Genomic DNA, 23,456 nt, shown 5'->3' with positions numbered 1-23,456 from the left:
TTTTCAAGACTGATAAAATGTAATAATTCTAATAATATTTCATAATATTAGTGTTTTTACTATGCAAAATGTCCACCTATTTCAACTTAAAAAACTTAAGTTCAGTTGCCTCCTAAAATCAGCTTGGCTGTACAAGTCATTTCAAGCTAAATTACATTAAACCGACTTTAAAATCAAGTTGAATTTCAAAAAACTTAAACTTGAAATTTCTCACCTTATTTTGAGTAAAATTAAACATAAGCTGCCATGATTTACTGATCATGTCATTTTTACAGTGTGTTTTTGATCAAATAAATGCAGCCTTGGTGAGTATCAGAGACTTATTGTGTGTGCACCAAAAGCGAAGCAAATGCAGATTACTCGCGGGATATGTTTTGCGTCACTCGTGCGAATAAAAACATAATGCTCTCCTCCATTTTCTGATACAACCGGACGTGTCAATAAGCTCTTCGCTTCTGTGCTGCTGTTCGCAGCAATCGCGTTGCCCAATTTGCGTGATTTCTGTCGCCCCGTGCAAATTGGCGTGCATTTGCGTCTTTGCATTGACTTTGTATGTAATCTACTTTGTATCTATAATTAAATTCGCTTTTGGTGTGCACACCATTAAGAGTCCAAAACATAAAAAATTCTTACTGACTACATATTTAAAAATTTGTAAATATATATATATTATTAAATAATGCATATAAAAATTTGATCTTATCAGAAGATTTTGTTGCAAGACTTTTCCGCTAGTCAATCATTTTGCTATACTTTTATCAGTTCATGTATTTCTTGGGAATCAAACCCATGAGCCCCATGAATTTATCACATTAACAGTCATCCAACCGCCATAAAGACAAGCCTTTTTACTAGCCACACTTTTAATAGTAACCCTTTTTATACATTGCACTTATTTGGCCCTTTAATTAGACAAGTGATGCTTTATTCATGCCAAGAGCCAGACAACAAGTTTCTCCTACCAATAAGACATGGTTTATGTGTAGCCAAACATCACATTTCCTGACATCTCATTTACTTCTATAGGACACCAGTGACCCAGTCATCAAACCGTTGGCAGCGGCAGCATTGTTTTGTGTGCATTTGGCCACTTTTATGGACGTGAAACAGAGTTGTGATATATGCGGAGGGTAATTAAGTTTGGTGGTAGCCGAGCAAGTTTGATATGTTACTGTGAGTTATGAAGGCGTTCAGCCCCCTCCAGCTGTTCGGCCCCACAGTAATTACAGCGTCCAACAGCTGCTCTTACCCCTCACATTTACCATCACCTTTGTGTGTGCGTCTTTATTTTATTCCTGCAGGATCTGCTAGACCTGCTGCACACTCCATGTGAGAGATTTACTCTAAATTTAATCCAAACTTCTATGGATTAAAGACAACAGATGTTTTCCATGTGTTTTATTTAAAAAAAAAAAAAAAAAAAAATGTTATTACATTTTATTATTTGTATACAGTATGTGCATCAAATCGTGCACAATAAGACCAAAAACACTGACTTTTTTAAAATTAATTCTATAATATTTTGTCTAAATAAATAAATTACAAATAAAAGAATAAAAACTAAAATCAGTCACTAAATGCTAAAAGTGCCAAATTTGTCACAATGTTATAATATGTACAGTATGAAAAAATAGGTATTCATTTAGAAATTTGCAAAAGATTGCATCTAACAGTAATATAAATTATTAGTGTTTTTAAAGATCAACTTTCTGTTTGTTAAATTACTTCAAAGCTAATCTAAATGTAAACATATATAAATATTAAATATTTACAGAGCCCTGTACGTGTGGGCAAAAGTATATGAAGAATTTGTTCCATTGTTTTATTCATAATTTGCCTTGTTTTATTCATTTATTCCCTCGTTTTAATAATTTGTTACCTTGTTTTACTAAATCGTGGCCACGTTATAAAAAAGTTTTGATTTAATTAAAGCAAGGGAACAAATTTTTATGTGGTAAGTTCTTAATTCCTTACCACGATTTCATGGGAATGAATTCTTAAAGTCATGGTCACGTTATATATACAAAATTTCATGTCATGTACAGGGTGCTGTGAATTTACTATAGAAATTAATTAATTTTATAGGAGTGAAAATGTATATTTTCAAAATATATACTGTATGTGTGTGTATTTATATATGCATAATAAATATACACAGAACACACACATAACTTTATTTTGTATGAGATTTAATCATGATTAATCATTTTACAGCATTAAAAAATACAAATTGAAATGGCATTAATATATTGTGCATCCCCATATATATTGTATAATATATTTATTGTGCATGCAATAAAATGTAATACTACAAATTGGATTTGTAGTCTTAGGACCATAAAAGGTAGAAACATGCTTGTATAATGTGAAGTAATTCCCGTTCCTCTCCAGTGCTGAGGAATCATCCTCTTTGGGCGGTTATCGATCAAATCATTATTCCTGCACAATTAGAGCGTCTCAGAGGTGTTAGTCCCGACACAAAGATGGACAGCCTGCGCTGGGCTCCCAAATTATCTCCACCTTAGTTATTCAAGAGGTTAGACATTTGAGGACACAACTGAAATCAAACTGCCTAACTTTTGGATGACGCTATTAGCGCATCATTCATGCACCACTAATTTCTTTTGCTTTAATCCCACATGCAATTAAATGATTTATCATAGGGCTTTTATCGATTCACCTTTATCTTTGTATAAACGTTTGGCTGGCTTATTAGAGTCCGATTGTTGGTCTATGACAGGAAATCTGTAGCATTGTTAGTTGGCGTAGACTGGCTGGAGAAATGCCCTCACTTTCCTCGCCCCATTGACTTATCAGGGCATTTCTGTAGGTAATCATTATTCTCCTTGGCTACAGAGCAGCCAGATAAGACTTGGGCTCATTAATTCTGTGCCAGACTGGGAATATCAACTCTGGACATCAGCCACGGACCACAAGACTGAGATGAGGAAGGCAAGAATCCCGTCCTTTCATTTCCACTATCCTCTCCGTCCTCAGAGAGGAATGTGATGCGTTGGGACGGTAATAGAGCCCATAATGCAATATAATACTTATCTGCTTATCCCTGTATACCTTGTACAGTGGGGGAAAAAATTATTTGATCCCCTGCTGATTTTGTACGTTTGCCCACTGACAAAGAAATTATGGTAGGTTTATTTGAACAGTGAGAGACAGAATCCAGAAAAATGCATTTCAAAAAAGTTATAAATTGATTTGCATTTTAATGAGTCAAATAATTATTTGACCCCTTCGCAAAACATGACTTAGTACTTGGTGGCAAAACCCTTGTTGGCAATCACAGAGGTCAGATGTTTCTTGTAGCTGGCCACCAGGTTTGCACACATTTTGTCTCACTCCTCTTTGCAGGTCATTAAGGTTTCGAGGCTGATGTTTGGCAACTCGAACCTTCAGCTCCCTCCACAGATTTTCTATGGATTAAAGTCTGGAGACCGGCCACTCCAGGACCTTAATGTGCTTCTTCTTGAGCCTCTCCTTTGCTGCCTTGGCCGTGTTTTTTGGGTCATTGTCATGCTGGAATACCCATCCACGACCCATTTTCAATGCCCTGGCCCTGATGGTACATGGCCCTGTCCATCGTCCCTTTGATGCGGTGCAGTTGTCCTGTCCCCTTAGCAGAAAAACACCCCCAAAGCATAATGTTTCCACCTCCATGTTTGATGGTGGGGATGATGTTCTTGGGGTCATAGTCAGCATTCCTCCTCCTCCAAACACGGCGAGTTGAGTTGATGCCAAAGAGCTGGATTTTGGTCTCATTTGACCACAACACTTTCACCCGGTTCTCCTCTGAATCATTGGCAAACTTCAGACGGGCCTGTACATGTGCTTTCTTGAGCAGGGGGACCTTGCGGGCGCTGCATTTCAGTCCTTCACACCGTAGTGTGTTACCAATTGTTTTCTTGGTGACTATGGTCCCAGCTGCCTTGAGATCATTGACAAGATCCTCCTGTGTAGTTCTGGGCTGATTCCTCACCGTTCTCATGATCATTGAAACTCCACGAGGTGAGGATCTTGCATGGAGCCCCAGACCGAGGGAGATTGACAGTTATTTTGCGTTTCTTCCATTTGCGAATAATCGCGCCAACTGTTGTCACCTTCTCACCAAGCTGCTTGGCGATGGTCTTGTAGCCGATTCCAGCTTTTTGTAGGTCTACAATCTTGTCCCTGACATCCTTGTTCAGCTCTTTGATCTTGGCCATGGTGGAGAGTTTGGAATCTGATTGATTGATTGCTTCTGTGGACAGGTGTCTTTTATACAGGTAACAAGTAAGCAATAAGGTACGAGAGGCCGCTCTGTATCGTGAATAAATCACGGCTGAAGGGCGTTGTTAGGCACGACACAAAGCGGAATATAAAACGGTTACCACCCAGTAAAAAATATTAAAACCCAAAATTTATGTATTGAAATGTTACTTTTTTGAAGCAAGTTCGTTCGTTCGTGCTATCCTTCTGCTAAAAAAAAATAGTTCCTGACAGCAACAGTAAACGGCAAGAGAATGTTCCGTACATGCCACATCATCTAATGTAGCTTAAATAAAAACAGAGAATAGGCGCTCTTATCATCCGCTGTCATTTATTTTTTTAACACCATATATAATATTTTCTCACACACATACATCTGCTTATCTCTCAGCATGAGAAAACATCTGTTTTCCGTCTTCTAGTTTAAAAACAGACCGATTCGCGTCACAGCGCGAGTTTGCAAGCGTCATTACAGTGTAAACTGATGGACATACAGAATCATACTTGAAACAGTAAACTAATAAATTCAGTAATGTTCCCTCCTCACTTCGGAAACTGTAGTCTTTCACTCAGACGCGCACACATTTCTACATGAGAAGCGTTTATTAGACGGGGAAGGGCGGGATCTCAAAATTAAAGATGAAGGATGCAACATAATGCCAGCAGGGGTCACTCATACTTCATTAAATAAATAGCAAACAGTTAATTCTGCCGAAATACATAATATATTAAACTAATGAACTATTGATTGTTTATGTTGCTAAGGGTGGTTGCTAAGGGTGTTGGTCAGTGATACACAGAAAGGTTGGGTGAAGCGGTCATAGCCGTGCTGTATCGTGAATAAAACACAGCTGCTGACCAATCAGAATCGAGGAATAGAACTAACCGTTTTATAAGTTGAGATAAAGGGAGTGCTCCTAATCTCAGCTCCTTACCTGTATAAAAGACACCTGGGAGCCAGAAATATATACAATATTTAATATACATCTAATAATTTATATAATATATAATTACTACAAATTAATACTACAAAAACAATATATATAATACTACTAATAATAATAATAGCAACAATAATAGTAATACTAATAAGAAGAAAAAACAATAATATTAAATAAAATAGTTTTTAAAAAAAAGTTATTATTACCATTACTATTATTATTATTAATAAGTATAATAATCATTACGTTGTGAAAATACAGAAATTAAATTAAACTAATTAAAATTCAGTTTTGGATGTTAATTATCAGACAGTTGCACAAATCATCTGTCAGTTATGAAAGAAACTATTAACCAATTTCTAATTATGAATATCTTTAATTATACTTAAACAAAATTGTAAGCCATTGGCATCAGGTAAAGGGAGATGTAGGAAATTCCGTATTAATCATTCCCTTGATGCCTCTTGTGATTATTTAATGAATTATTACACGCAGTATTCACATTATATAGAATTAATTTGCTTTTAATCTCCGTTAATTTTGGCCATTAATTTGTTTCTGAACCATTTAAACCACTGATGCGTTGTTTACAGTTATGATTTATCTGATATCTCTTTCACATGATGTCTCTTTTTTTGATTCTCTCAACGGCTCAGAGATGTTCTTCTATCGATTGTCCGGCGTAATAGAGTGCTAACAGCTCAGCGTGATGAAGACTGAAATAAGATAAAGCCTCACCGAATGGGTTTTCACTCTATCACAGGATGAGTAATGTCTTTTCAACAGCACAGCTACTCCTACACACAAGCAGACCCATGAACTAATGCTGGCCACACCACAAATGAGGCCGGTTTTCATCCAGCGGTGATGTCACTTACTCGGTTGCCAAGGATTATTAATGACTACTTTTCATGATGTGTGAAGGTTCAAACTGAGTACGTGACCTGACTTGACACCACTTTGTTTCAGTATCAGACATCAGAGTTCATGATGACAGAAATTGTATTAATGTAAACTGAATTTGCATTTCCAGCATGCGGTGGACGCAGCCCTCATAGCCGCTTTCCTCCTGATCACAGCAGCATCTATGAGGTGTGATGTGAACACCGTCCTGTCGTGTGCGTGTGTGTAGGAGTTGAATGAGATGATCTGGCTGTGTCAGTCTCCATCATCCATAGAAAAACCAAATCAGCCTCCACGCACCGGCGTGTCTTTGGACTGTGTGCGCTGATATGATTCAGTGTTTTTGTGTCCCTTTTTGTACAGTGAGGCACAGTTAAATCTAAAATTTTCAAAGAGTCAGGGCAATATCAGCTGTATCTGAAAAGCGTGGTTGTGAATATTTTAAATGAAAGCTACCAGAAGGGAGTGTTACAGTGATTTTATTGCTTTTTTGAAATGTCGTCATCAGCAATATGAAAAAAGGTCCAGTATTGTCATGCTATGGCCAATAACAATAAATGGGTAATGTTGAAATTCTATACTGTTTTGTCTGAACACAATGTAATCCTTAAAACTACTTATTTCGATAATCGCAAATTAATCACAAATCAATTTGGGCTGAGAAATGACCACCCAAAAGATAATTTAAAGTCATTATTGTGTTAAATGAGAAAAGTATTGATTAGAAATGAAAAGGAAGTAGCTTTAGAAAAAAGTATTTTGATTCAACATAGAATTTATTACACTTAAGTCTGCAATGTGGCTACAAATGTTTGTGTTTATGAATGGGTCACTGGATCGTTGGCTCACTTGATTATTTTAAAAACATAGATTCATTCAGTAAAGAAACACCGCTGTGAGAAAAAAACATAGATTGGCATTTTTTGCCCTCTAGAATTTTAGCGGCACATAACAGCATTCTAATAAGCTGCATCACACAGTCATCATTACATACATAATTAATGCATCATGTTCATCATTAAGCAGCTATGTATATGTGCACAATATCGGTTATCAGCCGATATTACAGTTTTTTTTTTTTTTATTACTTTGCATTTTAATAAATATAACATTTTTCTTTATTAAATAAAAAAAATATTAAATAAATTTAAAGTCAAATTCTTATTCAGAAACCGATATCATACCGATATATTGTGAATCCCTACATACAAACGGACTGTGAGGTGGCAGGATGTGTATTCATATTTTACAACAGAAGAAAGTGGCCTATCTATGGAAGCCCGTTTCCACCACTGACTAAGCAAGATGGCGCCTGTGTGTTTGTCGGCATGCCGTCTGTCTCGTCAGTTTTTAAATATCCGTTCAGGACTCTGTCTATCTGTGCTTTTTCTGTTGCTGTTAATGCGTTGTGTTGATGCTATCATCACCTATGATCGGCAAGCATTGTTACACATCAAAAGTTTGTTGGACAATCAAGCCAGCGACTGTCCCATTGCACAGGAATTTTGATACTCCTCGTTCTCTCTTCCCTCGGCCGCGTTTGTTGGTCGACAGCTTCCTTGTTGTATTATCCATCAGCGGAAACGTCGCAGAAGGAGGGGAAATCGCGGAGGTGTCCGGGTGAGGATTAGGAGAGAAGTTTCTATCTACTCAGCTCAACTTTCTACATGTCCCTTCACTCCTTCCTACGGTCACAGTGGTTTATACCTGGCTCGGCGTTCGTGGGATGTGAGATATGCCTATCATTTACCCATCGTCCCGGATCAGAGGCATTTGGCTGAATTTTGCGCTCCTGCGCGATTGCGCGCCCGAAGCAGGGGTGTGAATCTTCAAAATATTAAATCACTGGAGTATGTTCGTCAATCACAAACACAAACCTTTGTCTCCCACGTTAAAATGGCCCTGGTAAATGCCAGATCTGTGTCTAATAAGACTTTTATTTTGAATGACTTTTTCACCAGCCACGAATTGGATTTCCTATTTTTAACTGAGACCTGGACTGGAGCTGGTGAGTCGTCTATCTTTGGCGAGCTTTGTCCTTTAAATTGTGGTTTTATCAGCACTCCAAGATGTGTTGGAAAAGGGGGTGGAGTGGCTATGGTGTTCAGGAACTGGTTTAAATCTCGGACTGTCTCTGTTGGGAACTTTGCTACTTTTGAATCTCAATGTGTTTTGATAGAATCTGCTACTACTCCATTACTATGTGTATTGATTTACAGACCCCCAAAGCCAGATAAAGATTTTATAAAGGTGTTTTCTGAATTTGTTTCTCATATTATCACATCATATGATCGTCTGTTAATACTTGGTGATTTTAATATTCATGTCTGTTGTCCTGGTAAGCCCATGGTTGTTGAGTTTATCCATGTGTTGGATTCTTTTGGCTTTACTCAGCATATTGAAAATGCTACACATGTACTTGGCCATACTCTGGACCTTATCATGTCTTATGGGTTTTCCATTGATAACATAATTATTGAAGATGCCTGCTTTTCAGATCATAAGCCAATTGTATTTAATGTCAACTTATCTAGCTTTTTGGGTAATATGTATCGATTCTCTCACTGCAAATCAGTTTTCATTTATGTTTCATAGTAATGAAGTGTTTACAGCAATTTCAGATGCTGCTGAACGTTCTTTAAGTCCTGATTTTTTAATTTCTCTTTTTAATTCTTCCTGTTCTGATATTCTGGATTGTATAGCTCCTCAGAAATATAAATGTCCAAAATTTAAATCACAACCATGGCTGGATGACTCCACTCGTTTGCTTAGACAAATTTGTCGGAAGGCAGAGCGGCTTTGGAAAAAAGATCATCTTACTGTCTCTTTTGAAATTTTTAAAGAATCCCTGGTGAACTTCCAGAAGGCAGCAAAAATAGCTAGAGCTAAATATTTTTCTGATATTATTAATAGACATTTTCATACCCCTAAAATTTTATTTAGCACGATAAATTCAATAATTAATCCCCGCATCTCTTATGGAATAGAGCAATCACCAGATATTTGTGAAAGATTTTTGAGATTTTTTTATTGAAAAGATTGCTGGTATTCGATCCTCATTTTATCCTCTTTGTTCTAGTGCTTTGGCTGACTGTTGAGTTTCTACAGTTACCTTGTATAGTTTTCGGCCGGTGTCTTTCTTAAAGGGGCTTTTGATATAGTTGGTCCTAGTATTCAGATAATTATTAACTCCTGCTTAGAAGCAGGCACTGTCCCTGCGGTTTTGAAGCATGCAGTTGTCCAGCCATTGCTTAAAAAACCCAATGCTGATGTTAATTGCCTGAATAACTATCGTCCTATTTCAAAACTCCCATTTCTTTCAAAAATACTGGAAAGAGTTGTCCTATCACAGTTACTTTCTTTCTTAAATTCTAACCATATACTCGAACTTTTTCAATCAGGTTTTACTGCCCACCACAGTTAAAAGTGTTGAATGATTTGTTACTGTCAGTTGATTCTGGTGATTATTCAGTTTTGGTTTTATTGGATCTGAGCGCCGCTTTTGATACAGTTGATCATAATATCCTTCTGTCACGCCTTGAACATTGGGTGGGCATAAAGGGTACAGCACTTTGCTGGTTCGAGTCATATCTAAAATCCAGGTCTTTTTCAGTGTCGGTTGGCAAGTTTCTCATCTTCTGCTTCTCTTCTCTATGGAGTGCCTCAAGGGTCCATTTTGGGGCCATTGCTTTTTAATTTGTATATGCTTCCACTTGGTAATATCATAAGGAAATATAATATCCCTTTTCATTTTTATGCCGATGATTCTCAGCTGTATCTTCCTTTAAAATCTCGAGATTCTTTGCAAACTCTCATTGACTGTCTTGAGGATATTAAATGCTGGATGTCAAATAACTTCCTGCAGTTTAACAATGATAAAACCGAGGTGATTCTCTTTGGTCCCTCTAAAACAAGAAATTCTATTGCTGGGAACTTAGAAAACCTCACTCCATATGTTAAGTCTAGTGTAAAAAATCTTGGTGTTATCTTTGACTCTGAGCTTTGTCTTGAAAAACAAATTAGCTTAGTTGTTAAGAACAGTTATTATCAGCTGAGAATCATCTCCAGACTTAAGTCATCGCTTTCCTTTCAAGATCTGGAAATAGTCATTCATGCATTTATCACATCACGCTTGGAGTATTGTAATTCGTTATATGTTGGTCTTCCACAATCTACATTATCACGGCTGCAGATGGTTCAGAACGCAGTGGCTAGACTGTTAACCGGCACTAAAAAACATGATCATATTTTGCCAGTATTAGCATCCCTTCATTGGCTTCCTGTCTTTTTTAGAATTCAGTTTAAGATTTTACTTTTTGTTTTTAAAGCTCTTAATGGAAATGCCCCATCTTATATTTCGGATCTCATTAGTTTGCATTCAACACCCAAGTCCCTTAGGTCGGCAAATAAAGCTCTATTATATGTTCCCCAGTCACGCCTTAAATTAAAGGAGACAGAGCTTTTGCAGTCGCCGCTCCACGTCTGTGGAATCAGTTGCCACCTGACATTTGGAGTGCTTCTTCTCTTTTAATTTTCAAGTCCAGACTTAAGACACATTTTTACTCTCTCGCCTTTCCTGGGCCATAAATTCAGTGTGTACGGTTGTTGTTGTTGTTGTGTTTTTCCATTATTGTTGTTATTTTAATTGTATTCTATTTAATTTTTATAGGTTTTTGTATTGGTTCTGTTCAGCACTTTGGTCAGTGTAATGCTGAATTGAAATGTGCTTTATAAATAAATTTATTTACTAAAAATAAAAAAGGTAATTGTGAGTTTTTATCTCATAATTCTGATGTAAACTCGCAATTTCAAGAAAAAAACATCTCGGAATTCTGACTTTTTTCTCAGAAGTGTGAGATATAAACTTGCAAATCTAGGAAATTAAGTCAGAAACTCAAAATTGTGAGAAATAGAAACAGAATTGAAATGTGCAATTCTGACACTTTTCTTCTCGCAAATTCAAATTTGTATCTTGCCATTTCGAGTGTATATCTCGCAATGCTGCCTTTTTTTCCCCTCAGAATTGTGAAATATAAACTCACAATTGCAAATTATAAAGTCCAGTTCCAGGGGGAAGACTGCTGATGTGTTCTCAGAATTGCAAGTTTATATCTTACAATTACGACTTAACTCCCATTTGCATGTTATAAAGTTTATAACTCGCAATTGCAAGTTTATTGCAAGACAAAAAAGTCAGAATTGCGAGTTTGTATCACGCAATTGAGAAAAAAGAATTGAGATATGTAAACACGCAATTGCGAGAGAAGTCAGAATTGTGAGATAGTCACAATTACTTTTTTTTTCTTTTTCTTTTTTTTAACTCAGAGGCAGCGACGGACTTACATATCTAACCAATAAGACGAACCCAATAAGAGCTGTCTGTTTTATGTTGATACTTTTATGATGTGATTTTATCATGCTGTGTTTGTGACTTAGACAATTTAAATATCCCATTTTACAGTTTTGTCCCTCTTTGTCTCTTTGCCTGTCCTATAGGGAGTGACATACTGTGGCGAGAGCTCAGCCAGTAGCCTGACAATGGCCAACGTACCCTGGCATGAGGAGGTCGTCTACTTCGTACAGCAGCTTGCCAACCTGCTCCCAGACTATGAAATTGCCTGCGAACACGAGCACTCCAACTGTCTGTTACTCGCACACCACAAGGTAACCCTGAACAGACATGCTGTTCATAGCTGCTGTTCTACTCCTGCACTGCGTTTTGTAGAAATGGAGCTCATACTGTAATTTCCTTTTTCCGACTTAAACCATTTAAAGCTGTTACAAATAAAGACACCATTGCCATTTCCGTAAATGTCATTGAAAAAGTGTTGATATGGGCACTTGCATTAAACTGCCATTCAGGTGAAGGGTTAAACCTTCCTTCCTGCATTTTTATGCTGTCTCCTGACACAGCGCTAGTCATTCTTACAGCTACCCTTGTTTTACATTCATTTCTTGTGACAGCTTCTCTAATAGTTTGTGTGGGCAGTGAGCCCTTACCAGCGCTCTTCTCTCACAAACAAAAAACATATTTATGTGCAAGTGTTATATGGTGCTTCAGTATCCTTTTATGATTTGCTGTTTGTATTCTGAAATCAAGTACCATAAATTTCTGCATGTGATTCTATGGTGAATATTTCCTTTCTAACACACAATGGGGTATTTAATTTACTAAAAACATAAAGCCTTGTGTGTTTTCCCTGCTTATAACATCTGAAAGCAGTCTTTGTGGTGTTGTTTGCTGGATTTGGAGGGGTTCTGCGGCCAGGCTGGGAAAAAATAATCTGAAGACCTGCTTAGCCTGACTGGGAGACCTGCTTAAACCTGATAAGACTGGCAGAGCGTCATCATTTATTCACCCTCATGTCATTCCAAACTGTATGATAATCTGAAGAATGTTTCAGCTGGTTTTGTCTATATTATGAAAATCAATAGGGTCCAAAATCTTTAAATGATAAAATGGCTAAGATGGTAACATTAATCAGAACAGTTTGACTTTTGACAAAACACTTTGTATTATGAACAGATCGAAATACACATTCATACACAGACTTCATCAAATATGGGTACGTTTTCTTTTAATAATCGCTGGCAACAAGTCATGTACTCATGATGCAGGATAGGACACTCAATTTTTTTCACTCATATTGATACCCCTGGCAATGTTTTAAACCAAGTTGATTCAAATTTAGTTTTATATTTTTATTTATTTATTTATTTTTTGGGGAAATGGGTATTTTAGTTAAAGGGGTGGTTGACTGCGATTTTCACTTTTTTAACGTTAGTTAGTGTGTAATGTTGCTGTTTGAGCATAAACAATATCTGCAAAGTTACGAAGCTGAAAGTTCAATGCAAAATTATGGCAGTTTAATGGCTACAAAAACGGCTCATAGGGACTACAACGAGTTACTTTCCGGGTTCGTGACGCAACAAACCCAGATAAACCCCACCCCCGGGAGCACGCAACAAAGGGGCGAGGCCATGCTGTGCTGCTTTAGAGAAGAGGAAGAGAAAACTAGGGGTGCACGTAAAAATCTGTTCATATATGAATCGCAATGCTGTCTTCGAATGATTCTAATGGATTCACAAGTTTCAAAATCAATGTTCTAAAGCAGCGGTTCTTAATACTGTTCCTCGCGTCCCCTGCTCTGCATCTCTCCTTCTCTCCCTCTCTCTCTCTCTCTCTCTCTCTCTTTCATTCAGATCATCAGCTCAGCTCTGTTCCATTTATACACTTATTTTCACACACTCGTGCGGTTGCTGTTCTGTATTAAAGCTTTAATCATGATAAAATCATATACTAAAAGCTACCAGAAGCAGTAGCATTCACAAATAACAGTGTATCTAAAAGTATGAGACAACAACAAACAAACAAACAAACAAACATACCATTAAGAGCTGTGCTTGAACAGGTTCTGCGTGATCCTCTTCACTAATATCACTAATAATTCACTAATATAAATTGACAAGCAATATAGACGACGCCATTGTTTACAGTACAACCGGAGCACATGCCGCTGAGCTGAGGGGCGGGGCGTTTAGACACGCTCTAGAGGCGGTTTAGCCAATCGCAACACACTGGGCCAGCTGACCAATTGCGTATTTCTGAGGGAGGGGCTTCATAAAAGCAGGAAATGATCAGCGCGTTTATCAGAGAAGGGACAGAGCGGTGTGGAATAAAGGTAAATTATGTGAAAAATAATGCGTTGGTTTTTTTGGGGGTTTTTTTAACAAAGCATGAACACATGTTAGACTGCACCCCATAAACACAATCAAGCCTAGAAAAAAAAAAAACTGTCAACCACCCCTTTAAATACCTTTAGTTCTGTTTTAATGTGTAATACCTCAAGTATGGTTTTCTCTATGAAAATAACTAAGAAGCTTGCATCAAACAAGCAAACATATTTGTTGAACATTAAACCTCATTGATTCTTGCACATCATGTGAACAAATGTCATAAGGTGTGACCGCTAGGCAAGGTTTGATGTTAGTAGTAGTACATGGAGTTATTTAACACAACCTTTATGTCCTTTTTGGAGTATGAAAGTTTTGGACCCCATTAACTTTCACTATATAGAATAACATAAATATATAGTTCAAAATATCTTCTTTTATGAGGGTATAAAAAGGTAAAATATCTTCTTTCATTGGTGTTACATAAGGGTAAATAAATGACAGAATTTTCATTTTCTGGTGAAGATCTTTTTCATTCTTTATCATTCTTTTTTTAATTTGGACAATGAAAACATCTTTCACTCCATATCTGACCCAGTTAACTCCATATTTTGCTTTGAAATACGGTTATGGAACAATTCTAATTTTACATTGTTTTTGACATCCCTCCTGAACTTTTTTTTCTTGCGGTAACGAATGTCTAATACTGCCCCAGATCTCTCTTGTTCTCTCATTTCCATGCTGTTTACTTCCTTTTGCTGAACATGTTCCTCACTTGATTTCTAAATATCCCATTAATTCATTCAGCTTCCTTTTTCTCTTAAGGCGAGGAGAGCACTCTTACGTGCAATAAGGGACTGTAACTGCATGTGTCCACCCGTTTGCATCCTTTAAAACACCTCCATTCATTTCTCCATTCGTGCCTCATCATGCAGAGCTACAAACACGACGGCTGTAAATGAGCTGCAGTATTGGAGAGTCGTAGTCATTGTGAGTGCCCAGAGCAACCTCCACTCAAGCCCACACAGGCATGAGAAGGTGCTCGGTCCTCCACTGCCTTACCATCAAGTGTTTGGAAACAAGGCGAAGAGGTTTGTTGGTGGGCAGCTTAGGAGGCTGGATGCGAGACCTATGAAGATAGAGTGCCAATACAGTAATAACGGCAACAAAAGATTAATGAAGGACTTTTCACAGGCGTGTGGTTTGTTGGATGAAGATTTTACAGCCCTTCAGCCTCCTCACAGCATTATGAACCAATTAATATGGTTAGATGCATGATGTCACTCCTTGTGGGTGGAGCTGCATCTTATGATTCACTGAGGAAGATGCTTTAGGGTGTAATGTGAAAACTTCAAACGCAAACCCCCATTTTATCCAAATGATCCTGACTTCTTTGCAGTCTTCAGCAGTCATACCGTCTTGCTTCTGAAATTCAAATGACACTGATAAAGCCAGTCCCCAGCACTCAAGCACCGAGCTGCTTTGCCTTCCTCTGCAAGGTTTTTGTCCCTGCTTTATGCATGTTAAAGAGCTCTCTTTGCATTGCCTGTGACAGACGTCTAAATGAAAAGGCATTGAATTTGATGTGAAAATTCATTCCTCACCACATCACCGCCGACTGCACAGGGACTCACTCTCAGTTTCTGTTCAGCTCGGCCGTGACTCATGAGGGTGCTAAAAAGGCCCATTGTTCCTGTAATAAGAAGCCATTTTTCACATTGGACCTTGGAAGGCCACCGACAGTATTTCATTGCATTGACTTTGTTTAGCTGCTGCATTGTTTTTTCTTATTTCAAGGTTGCAAACATTCGCCCTTTATCCGCGGTGTTCTTGATGAAGTAAGACCCTCTGAATGAATTTACAGCTCTTCACTGTGTGGAGCTGACAGCTTATATTCTCATAAAGTTAGAGCGATGCGTCCTCATAAAGCTCTTCCTATCTCTCCATGTTCTGAGCTAGAGGAAGGAAGGAAATTAAAGCATGTAAAGCAGGGTTAAACAAGGATTTAAATCCATCAAGTGTTTTATAAGTAGAAGAAGCTTGATTTTCTAAAATGTCTTGTGATATTCTGGTCAGTAGATATGAATCTGTTCCGTCTTTCAATGTAAGTCTTTGGGATGTTTTCTCCCTTTTATTATCCTAATAATTTAGAAAAGTAGTAGCACATTTCTATTCAGCAAACAGAACAATTTAGTTATTCATGTTCATAACACAAACTGTGCAGAGCAAGTTGTGCACCTAAATGTAATACTTCAGGTTTGCTTTCAGCCCTAAGTATGAGCAATAGTAATAGAGATGCTTGCCTTAGCAAGCACTACTAATAAGAGATGTAGCCTTGAAGCATGTTGCATTTTTTAAAAAGCCTTAGCTGGCCTTATGAACATTCATTAATTCATAAACAAGATTACCCATTTAAACTTTAAAGTCCCAATAGTCTCTCAGTAACTACACCAGACTGTAGAAGCCCCGCAGCACACCGTACAGACAAGACCATCATTAATTTTGGGGGATGTTTATAGTGTTTAGGGAATGAAAGAGGGGCTGCAATCTGTGTTGGGTGATGTGGCGTCTCAAAACCACATTTGCATGGCGACTTCATATGTTTAGTGCTCCCGGTTAGCTATGCAGAAGCAATTTTACAAATGAATGAAGCCTTAAAGTGCACTCTCTCAATGGCATGGCCATCTGTTGGCATGGCAGATGTGGACAGTCTTGCACTCCGAAAATAAAAGGGCTGCCAGTTTCCCTCTCTTACATGGCATCTAAAGTTGAGCATTCCTGTCTATTTTCTCCATTTTGGACTCTACTTAAGGAAGCTACTTTGAAACTATAGCTTGCCAAGTTAGAAGTTCATAATTTATTGTTCAGCTACCCTTTCTGAAAAGGGTAGCTGAACAAAAGGCACAAACAAATGAGGATATTGATTAAGGTTACAGCTGCAAATTGATTATGCTATGTTAATTATATCACTTATTAACCATTGTTCATTTAATTTGTCACTAATTTTTAGAAAATCTTAAACCGAATATCGATTTTTTTTTTGTGATGCATAAATAAATGTGTAGCATTTAAAACTATTGACTTTGGCACTGGAAGACCCAGTTTGTTGTTTTTTTTCCATTAAATTGAACAGTCCTTGTGAAAATTAACTGGACTTCCCTACATAATTTGGGAGAGAGATGAGTGATTTGGATTATTGCTCAGTCACCTTGCTCAATTGTTACAGGTGTAAATAATCTAGTAGCAATGCTATTTTTAGTTACTTCCAAACATCTTGGCTCCTAATGTGAGTATTAAAGAAGAACGCTGAGCCAAACTGCATGTGTGTAAGATTGACAAGGAGGGGAAGAGACCTTTAAAGCAGTTGGGGATGTATCCTGGGCCTTCCCGGAGAGATGAGTTGGGCCCCATGGGAGCCTTCATCTTCTGACTGCTGAGTATCTGTGAGAAGGCTATGAAGTGATTCACCTCAGCAAATTACTCAGTAATGAAAACATGCAGCTAAGGAAGACGGTTCTCCAGAGGATGCAAACTGCTCAAGGCCTTTCAGACTGACTGCAGAGATGGCTTTTGAGGCTGCATCTAGGAAGCTTCAGGCAAGCAGCTACACTCTTAAAAATAAAGGTGCTTCAAAAGTTTTTTCGCAGCGATGCCATAGAAGAACCATTTTTGGTTCCACACAGAACCATTCAGTCAAAGGTTCTTTAAAGAATCATCTCTTGCTTAACTTTTTATAATCTGAAGAACCTTCTTTTGCCACAAAGAACCTTTTGTGAAACAGAAAGGTTCTTCGGATGTTAAAGGTTCTTTATGGAACCATTTAGACAAAAAGGTTCTTCTATGGCATCGTGAAGCACCTTTATTTTTAAGAGTGTAAACAGAGGTGATATGACATGAGGACAAAGATACTGTCCTCATGTCTTTGTCCATGCTGATGAAACAAAATGTATAGCCTGAATGCACTGTAAGTCGCTTTGGATAAAAGCGTCTGCTAAATGCATAAATGTAAATGTAAGATCACATTCCTGGCACTGCACTAAGAGCAAGTGGTGGCCTTGGCATTTTCAGTAGTGGGAAGGTGTGTTTTCTTCTCAATTGTGGTGCACGTGACCAGGTTGTCTTTGAGGCAGCGGGCAACTTTCAGCAACTTGGACAGTGGTTGTCTTCAAGAGAGCCTGCAGTGGTCTGATCCACTCTTGACAGCTTTGTTAGCTTTGACAGAGTTCTTCAGGAATTGTCCAGACACCAATTTGCAGCAGCTAAGACTTCTTATTCCAAGTTCTATTCTGGTTCCTCAAGTCTTGACTTGAAAGCATGCTTCCCTTAAAAGAGTTATTCTTACTTTCAAGACTTGACTTTCACTTTGAAATACTTTTCCCTGGACCCTAGTCTCCAGCAACCCAATCAAGCACCACAGCAATGTCCTCAGAGCAAAATGTACTACAGCTGAATCGATTTTGTGGCAACAAGGAGGTCTTTGAAAGAAAGAGCATGTCGAGAGATGGGAGGAACAGGAGCCTGGTGCCTATAGCTGATTGCATCACCATGCTGAGCATGGATCACAGTACAGCATCTCATCAGTGCAGTGTGAAATGTAATCAGTGCAGCTCCCCACTAGGACTCTTTACTGATTGAAATTGATTAAATGTATAGGGTGGGAAAACAAGCAGAACTAAGCTGTGCCTACACCCTGACATAGAACCAAAGCTTGAGAGTCAAGATTGGGTAAGATTGATTGAAACAAGGTTTGCTCAAAAGGTCTGGATGGAGATCACAAGTCCTGCATCTCAACTCGATGTGCAGGTTTGTGAGTTATACTTTTAGCACATCACGGGCTGCGCCACAGATGACATTCTTGACGTGTACCCTGCCACCTTCTACACTTGTCGTGAAGATTGCAGGGTGTCCCGTTTGATTTCTTTTGATTCTGAAGAGTGCCTAGTTTGCAGCTTCACTCTTGAGGTAATGGCATTCCAAGTATGACCTTGAAAAAGGACTTCAAGGACTGAGGGTGTCATTTGGGACAGTGTCATTACAGACTATGAACTCTGTTCTCCCAAAGCAAATTCCTTTGGCCTCTTCCTCTGATTTGCAACTACCTTGGTGTTTAGTACCAGAGCTTTGCCCAGTTGGCAGTGTACATGCTTGGAAAACACCATCAGACCTCATTAGTCAAAGTGAACACCTGTCAGGCAGGGAGACTCTGTCCAATCTTCACCTGTGTTTCTGTTTTTTGTGTTATTTATCACAGTGCTCTATCATCTGCTGTCTTTCTTACCTCTTTTCTTTCCTGTGTATCTGCAGTTCAAAGTCGAAGGGGAGTGGTGGACGTGGATTGACTACAAACGCTTCCAGGAGCTCATTCAGGAATACGAGGAGAGCGGGGGCACCAAGATCTTCTCAGCGATGGACTATATGGCCAAGACCCCCAGCTGGGCGATTTTTGGGGCCCGAGAGAGGGGATTTGACCCCTCGGACACACGCTTCCAGAGAAAGAATAAGACCAAAGATATATCAGGGTGCTAATGTCCTACTTTAAGTCTGTAGGGGAATTTGTATTTTTAATGAATGTAATAGATGACCTGATTGACTCCACCCATAGATTAAGACTTTTCTTTTTATTACTTTTGCCAAGACTCAGTTTGCTCTCCAAGACTTGCCTTAGGGATGAAATTCTGGTTAGCATATACAGTACTTGCAGATACTTGATAACTTTTTTTCATGCTGTTTTAATGAATGTTAGCTGCTGTTTTTAGTTATGATCACAGTAATAAAGAATTTCATTCCCAAGTCCTGTTCACTCTGAGCTCTGGATCTAATAGCTCTGGCAAGAAAACCATCAGCAGGACAGGACGGAAGAACAAGTGACTTGAATTTAAGGCTTCATTTACTCATACCACCTTAGGGTCTAAATTTAGAGCGCACTAGAGGAAAGAACTGCAAAAGAAAAATATCACTATAGTTAGCTACGTTAATAACATGTCACCTCAAACTGTGATTTGTGCGTTCTTTTAGACGTTTAGAGGGCAGTTGAGTCAGATGGGACATTGAATGGAGCAGTTCTTTCGGATTGGCTCATGATACAGCTGAAAGCTATTTGGAATCAGAACTGCCCCATAAATATCTCTGTAACCAACCACTCAAGACACTGAAATGCGAAATTGCAGTTCTTACCTTTTGCATTGTCTTATTGTTTTTTGTCTTGGGTATTTCTACACAACGTTGACAGATTACATCAAGTCAAGTGTCACTACAGGTTTTTGTTTTTGTTTGTATTATTTTGTCATTCTTTGCCTTTTTTTGTTTTGCAAAATGTTGTGATGCAGTTATGAACCTGATGTTTGTCCTTTATTGGGTTACACTGAAATTGTGAATACACCCAAAAGATATCTCCAAACTGCATTTGTTATTCATGTACATGCAGGTGCTTTGCAAATGAAATTGAGTTTTGTTGTAGCTGCTATCTTGGCGTCTTATTAAAACTGTCTTTTATGGTGTTCTACAGAAGTTTGAATGTTATTGTAAAAGATGGGAATGTGCTTGATGCTGAGTGAACTAGGTCACAGCCGTTTCAAAGCTCTGCGACTGAATGAAAGCGGTCTTGAGTGATGGATGAGAAGCGTAATGTTAAGACCAGACAGAATTCCCCGCTTTCTGTCCCTCTGTTCAAAGTAGAGAGTCTGGTAATGCTACATTCATCTGAAGACAAATTGGGATATTCTAACATTGTTTGCACTTATAAATGTGCTCCATTATATAAATATGCAAGTATTTTTTCTCAGCTCCACACTTTTATGACACTTTAACAGCTAACAATAGCTGCAATCCTATTCTTTAAGATCACAATGACTTCTCCTGTCTCTGGATTCTGACAAGTTAGCAAAAGTTGATGTCCACTGAGAGCACTTACAGCTGAAAGTTCACTGGATTTATCGGAATGTTTAAACTGCAGCCTTTAAAGTGCCTTGTCTCCCAGTTGTTTAAACATAACAGAAACAGAGAGATGTGTAATGGTCTGTGACAAGTGACAGGAAAGCTATTTCACACCACTGTGAAAAGGTGCCGCGCTGATCTAGGCTAATGTGACACACTGTCTTCCTCATGCATTTCAGTCAATTTAGCCACCCGAAGGGAATTCACCACCCAAATACACTCTTTTTGTAGTCCATGAGGGCATTTTATTCTGAATTTAATTGGGTTATTTCTGTGAAGTTGTCTGACTTTTGCAACATCATATATAAAAGACGGTTTGATTTGGATGCTTTTTCTAGTAGTAATGCCATGAAAATGTGTACATTTTTAACAAGTCAGATTCACAGAGTGAAGGACTGGACTGTCACCCCTTCTTACTGTTCATCAGGTAATGTCCTATGTTTTTAATTTATTTTTTAAATTATTTTATATTGTATGTTGTTATGTTGGAAGTGCTTTTTAGGTTTAGTTTAAAGGCAATGTTTAACGAATAGCGTATTCTTTTCAGTATACGTGTTCTGTATACTGTGTGCTGAATGGATATAGTACACATTTTTTTGTAGAATTGACCCTTCGCAGGGAGCTTGATTGACAGGTGATCTGACCAATAACGCAGAATTCACCATTTTGTCCGATAAAAACACATGTGCTCTTTGCCCGTCCCAGTAGAAATCACGCTCTGTGCCTTTCCCGGTAGAAATCACGTTCCCCCCTCCATCGTCAGGCCCTTGGAATCATCCTAACCCCCCCCCCCCCCTTATGCCGCCCCCTGCCTCTTTGATGCGCAATGTATTTTTAACTGCATGAGAACATGATGTGTGGCGTGAAAGTGCCATGGCTTGACGGGTCTTTGCGGATGTTCAACTTGTATATGGTGGAATTTGAAATTATTCAAGTACATGTTCTATCTAATGTGCCTAAACAAATGTTTAATTTCTCACAGTGTCTATCTCAGCCTCCGTTACTAATGGATTTCTCCGTCATGAGTTCTTTCGGCTATGCCACCCTAAACCTCAGTCCCTCTAATAGGTTTCACAGAGCGAGGGATAAGAGACAAGCTGTACTGGAACAGCATGAGCCTCCAGTCTCATTACCTCAGTCTCCACTTCTGTTTTAAGCCTCCAGTCCTACTGTCCACTGAACGTTTTTAAGAATCCATTGCGTAGTGGGAGAAAATATATATACGGACAGTAGGCTTATTTTTTTTTACTAGCAAGAGCAGAGAAAATGGCCTTAAGCTGACATTGTGTTTTGATGTGTTGTCATAACAAGTGGATTGACTGACAACTCAATTGACAGCTCAAAGGCACATGGAAGATCTGACACACAAATTCAAGGGCTTTGTGGCCCTTTCATCAGATTTCAACACATTGGCTTGTCACTGGAACTTGTTTTCAAGTAAAAATGTTTAATAGGATGCGCCACAGCTTTGATTGTCTCACAGACGTGCACACTAAATGTCTTGCACTTCAACAATCTGGACCTTTTTGGTCCCAGAATAGTCAGACATTTAAAAGATAAAATAACAAGTACTGCTTTTTTAAAGGCTTTTTACTTGTTTTAGTCAGTCCTTGTCCTTTGTCTTTTTCCTTGAATATGGCAAAGAAGTATTGTCTAATTGGCTCCTCATATAACTATATAATATCACAACTATGATGTTGTGAAGTCTTTTAGTCTATGGTTTTGTTTGTCTGTGTCTCTACAGTATTTTAAATGTTTTGTGCATTCCTGATTTTTTTTTACAATCATAATATTTTCTTATTATTTTTTGATTATCTTATGAAAAAAAAAAACTGTTTAACATGGTTACGCACTGTTTCCATCAGTGATTTTGTCGACTAAACAAGCTTGTCTTGTTGTGTGTACTAGTAATAGTTAATGTTTGGGTCTAGGGATTGGACTGTTTGACAGGTATGTTGTTCCAGGAACATGTCCTACTTGGCAGAATCACGGCCATCACCGCTGCTTCTCTACCTTTCTCTGAATCCAACACTAACCCACTGCCTTAACAACTGAGGTGGTCAGGAGCCAATGGCAGCTCTTTTTTGTGGCTGAGAGGCACAAAGCTCTGGGCTTCTTGTCAAACAGACAGATTTTGCTGGAGCTGGAGCCAAACTGAGCTGTCCTCTGCCAAAAAGGAAGTTGCTTAAAATGACAGCAACAGCTCTCAAAGCTCTCACCTACTACAGATTTGCTCTGAGACGCAAAGTGGAGACCCTAACAGAATATGCTTCTGTTCGCTTTCTTACAGAATATTAAATTAATCTTCATAATTGCTGCTTTTAAAAGGATGGTTCACCCAAAAATGAAAATTACCCCATGATTTACTCACCCTCAAGCCATCTTAAGTGTATATGACTTTCTTCTCTCAGACAAATACAATTGAAAAAAAGTCCAAAAAAGTGCATTCATCCATCATAAAAAGTGCTCCACATGGCTCTGTGGGGTTAATAAAGGACTTCTGAAGTGAAGCATTGTATTTGTGTAAAAAAATCCAAGTTTAAAGGGGACATCGGATGCAAAATTCACTTTTACATGGTGTTTGAACATAAATGTGTACACAACCACACTATAATGATAAAAATCCACCCAGTGCTTTTTTAAAATCCCCACAAATCATAAGAACTTTCTCATATCAAGCCTGAAGCATGGATGGTAGCTTCACCACCAGAAGTGAGTATATGTTTTTTTTTTTTTTTTTTATTA

The 23,456-nt window shown here is 38.3% G+C and overlaps 1 protein-coding gene across 1 annotated transcript in view; it reads left to right on the top strand.

Moving 5' to 3' along the window:
• tyw1 (tRNA-yW synthesizing protein 1 homolog (S. cerevisiae)) overlaps positions 1-20,277 on the top strand; it is a 73,726-nt gene extending 53,449 nt beyond the window's left edge. The window contains exons 15-16 of the mRNA XM_058744340.1: positions 11,601-11,768; positions 19,083-20,277. Of these exons, the coding sequence (XP_058600323.1) occupies positions 11,601-11,768; positions 19,083-19,304 (390 nt within the window). The 3' untranslated portion in view covers positions 19,305-20,277. The remainder of the gene's footprint in view (positions 1-11,600; positions 11,769-19,082) is intronic.
• Positions 20,278-23,456: the final 3,179 nt, after the last annotated feature.

This window comes from Onychostoma macrolepis, chromosome 15 (genome assembly GCF_012432095.1).
Source record: "Onychostoma macrolepis isolate SWU-2019 chromosome 15, ASM1243209v1, whole genome shotgun sequence".
Taxonomy (NCBI): Eukaryota; Metazoa; Chordata; class Actinopteri; order Cypriniformes; family Cyprinidae; genus Onychostoma; species Onychostoma macrolepis.
The sequence above is the reverse complement of the archived record's forward strand: the minus strand, read 5'-3'. Positions and strand labels throughout refer to the sequence as shown.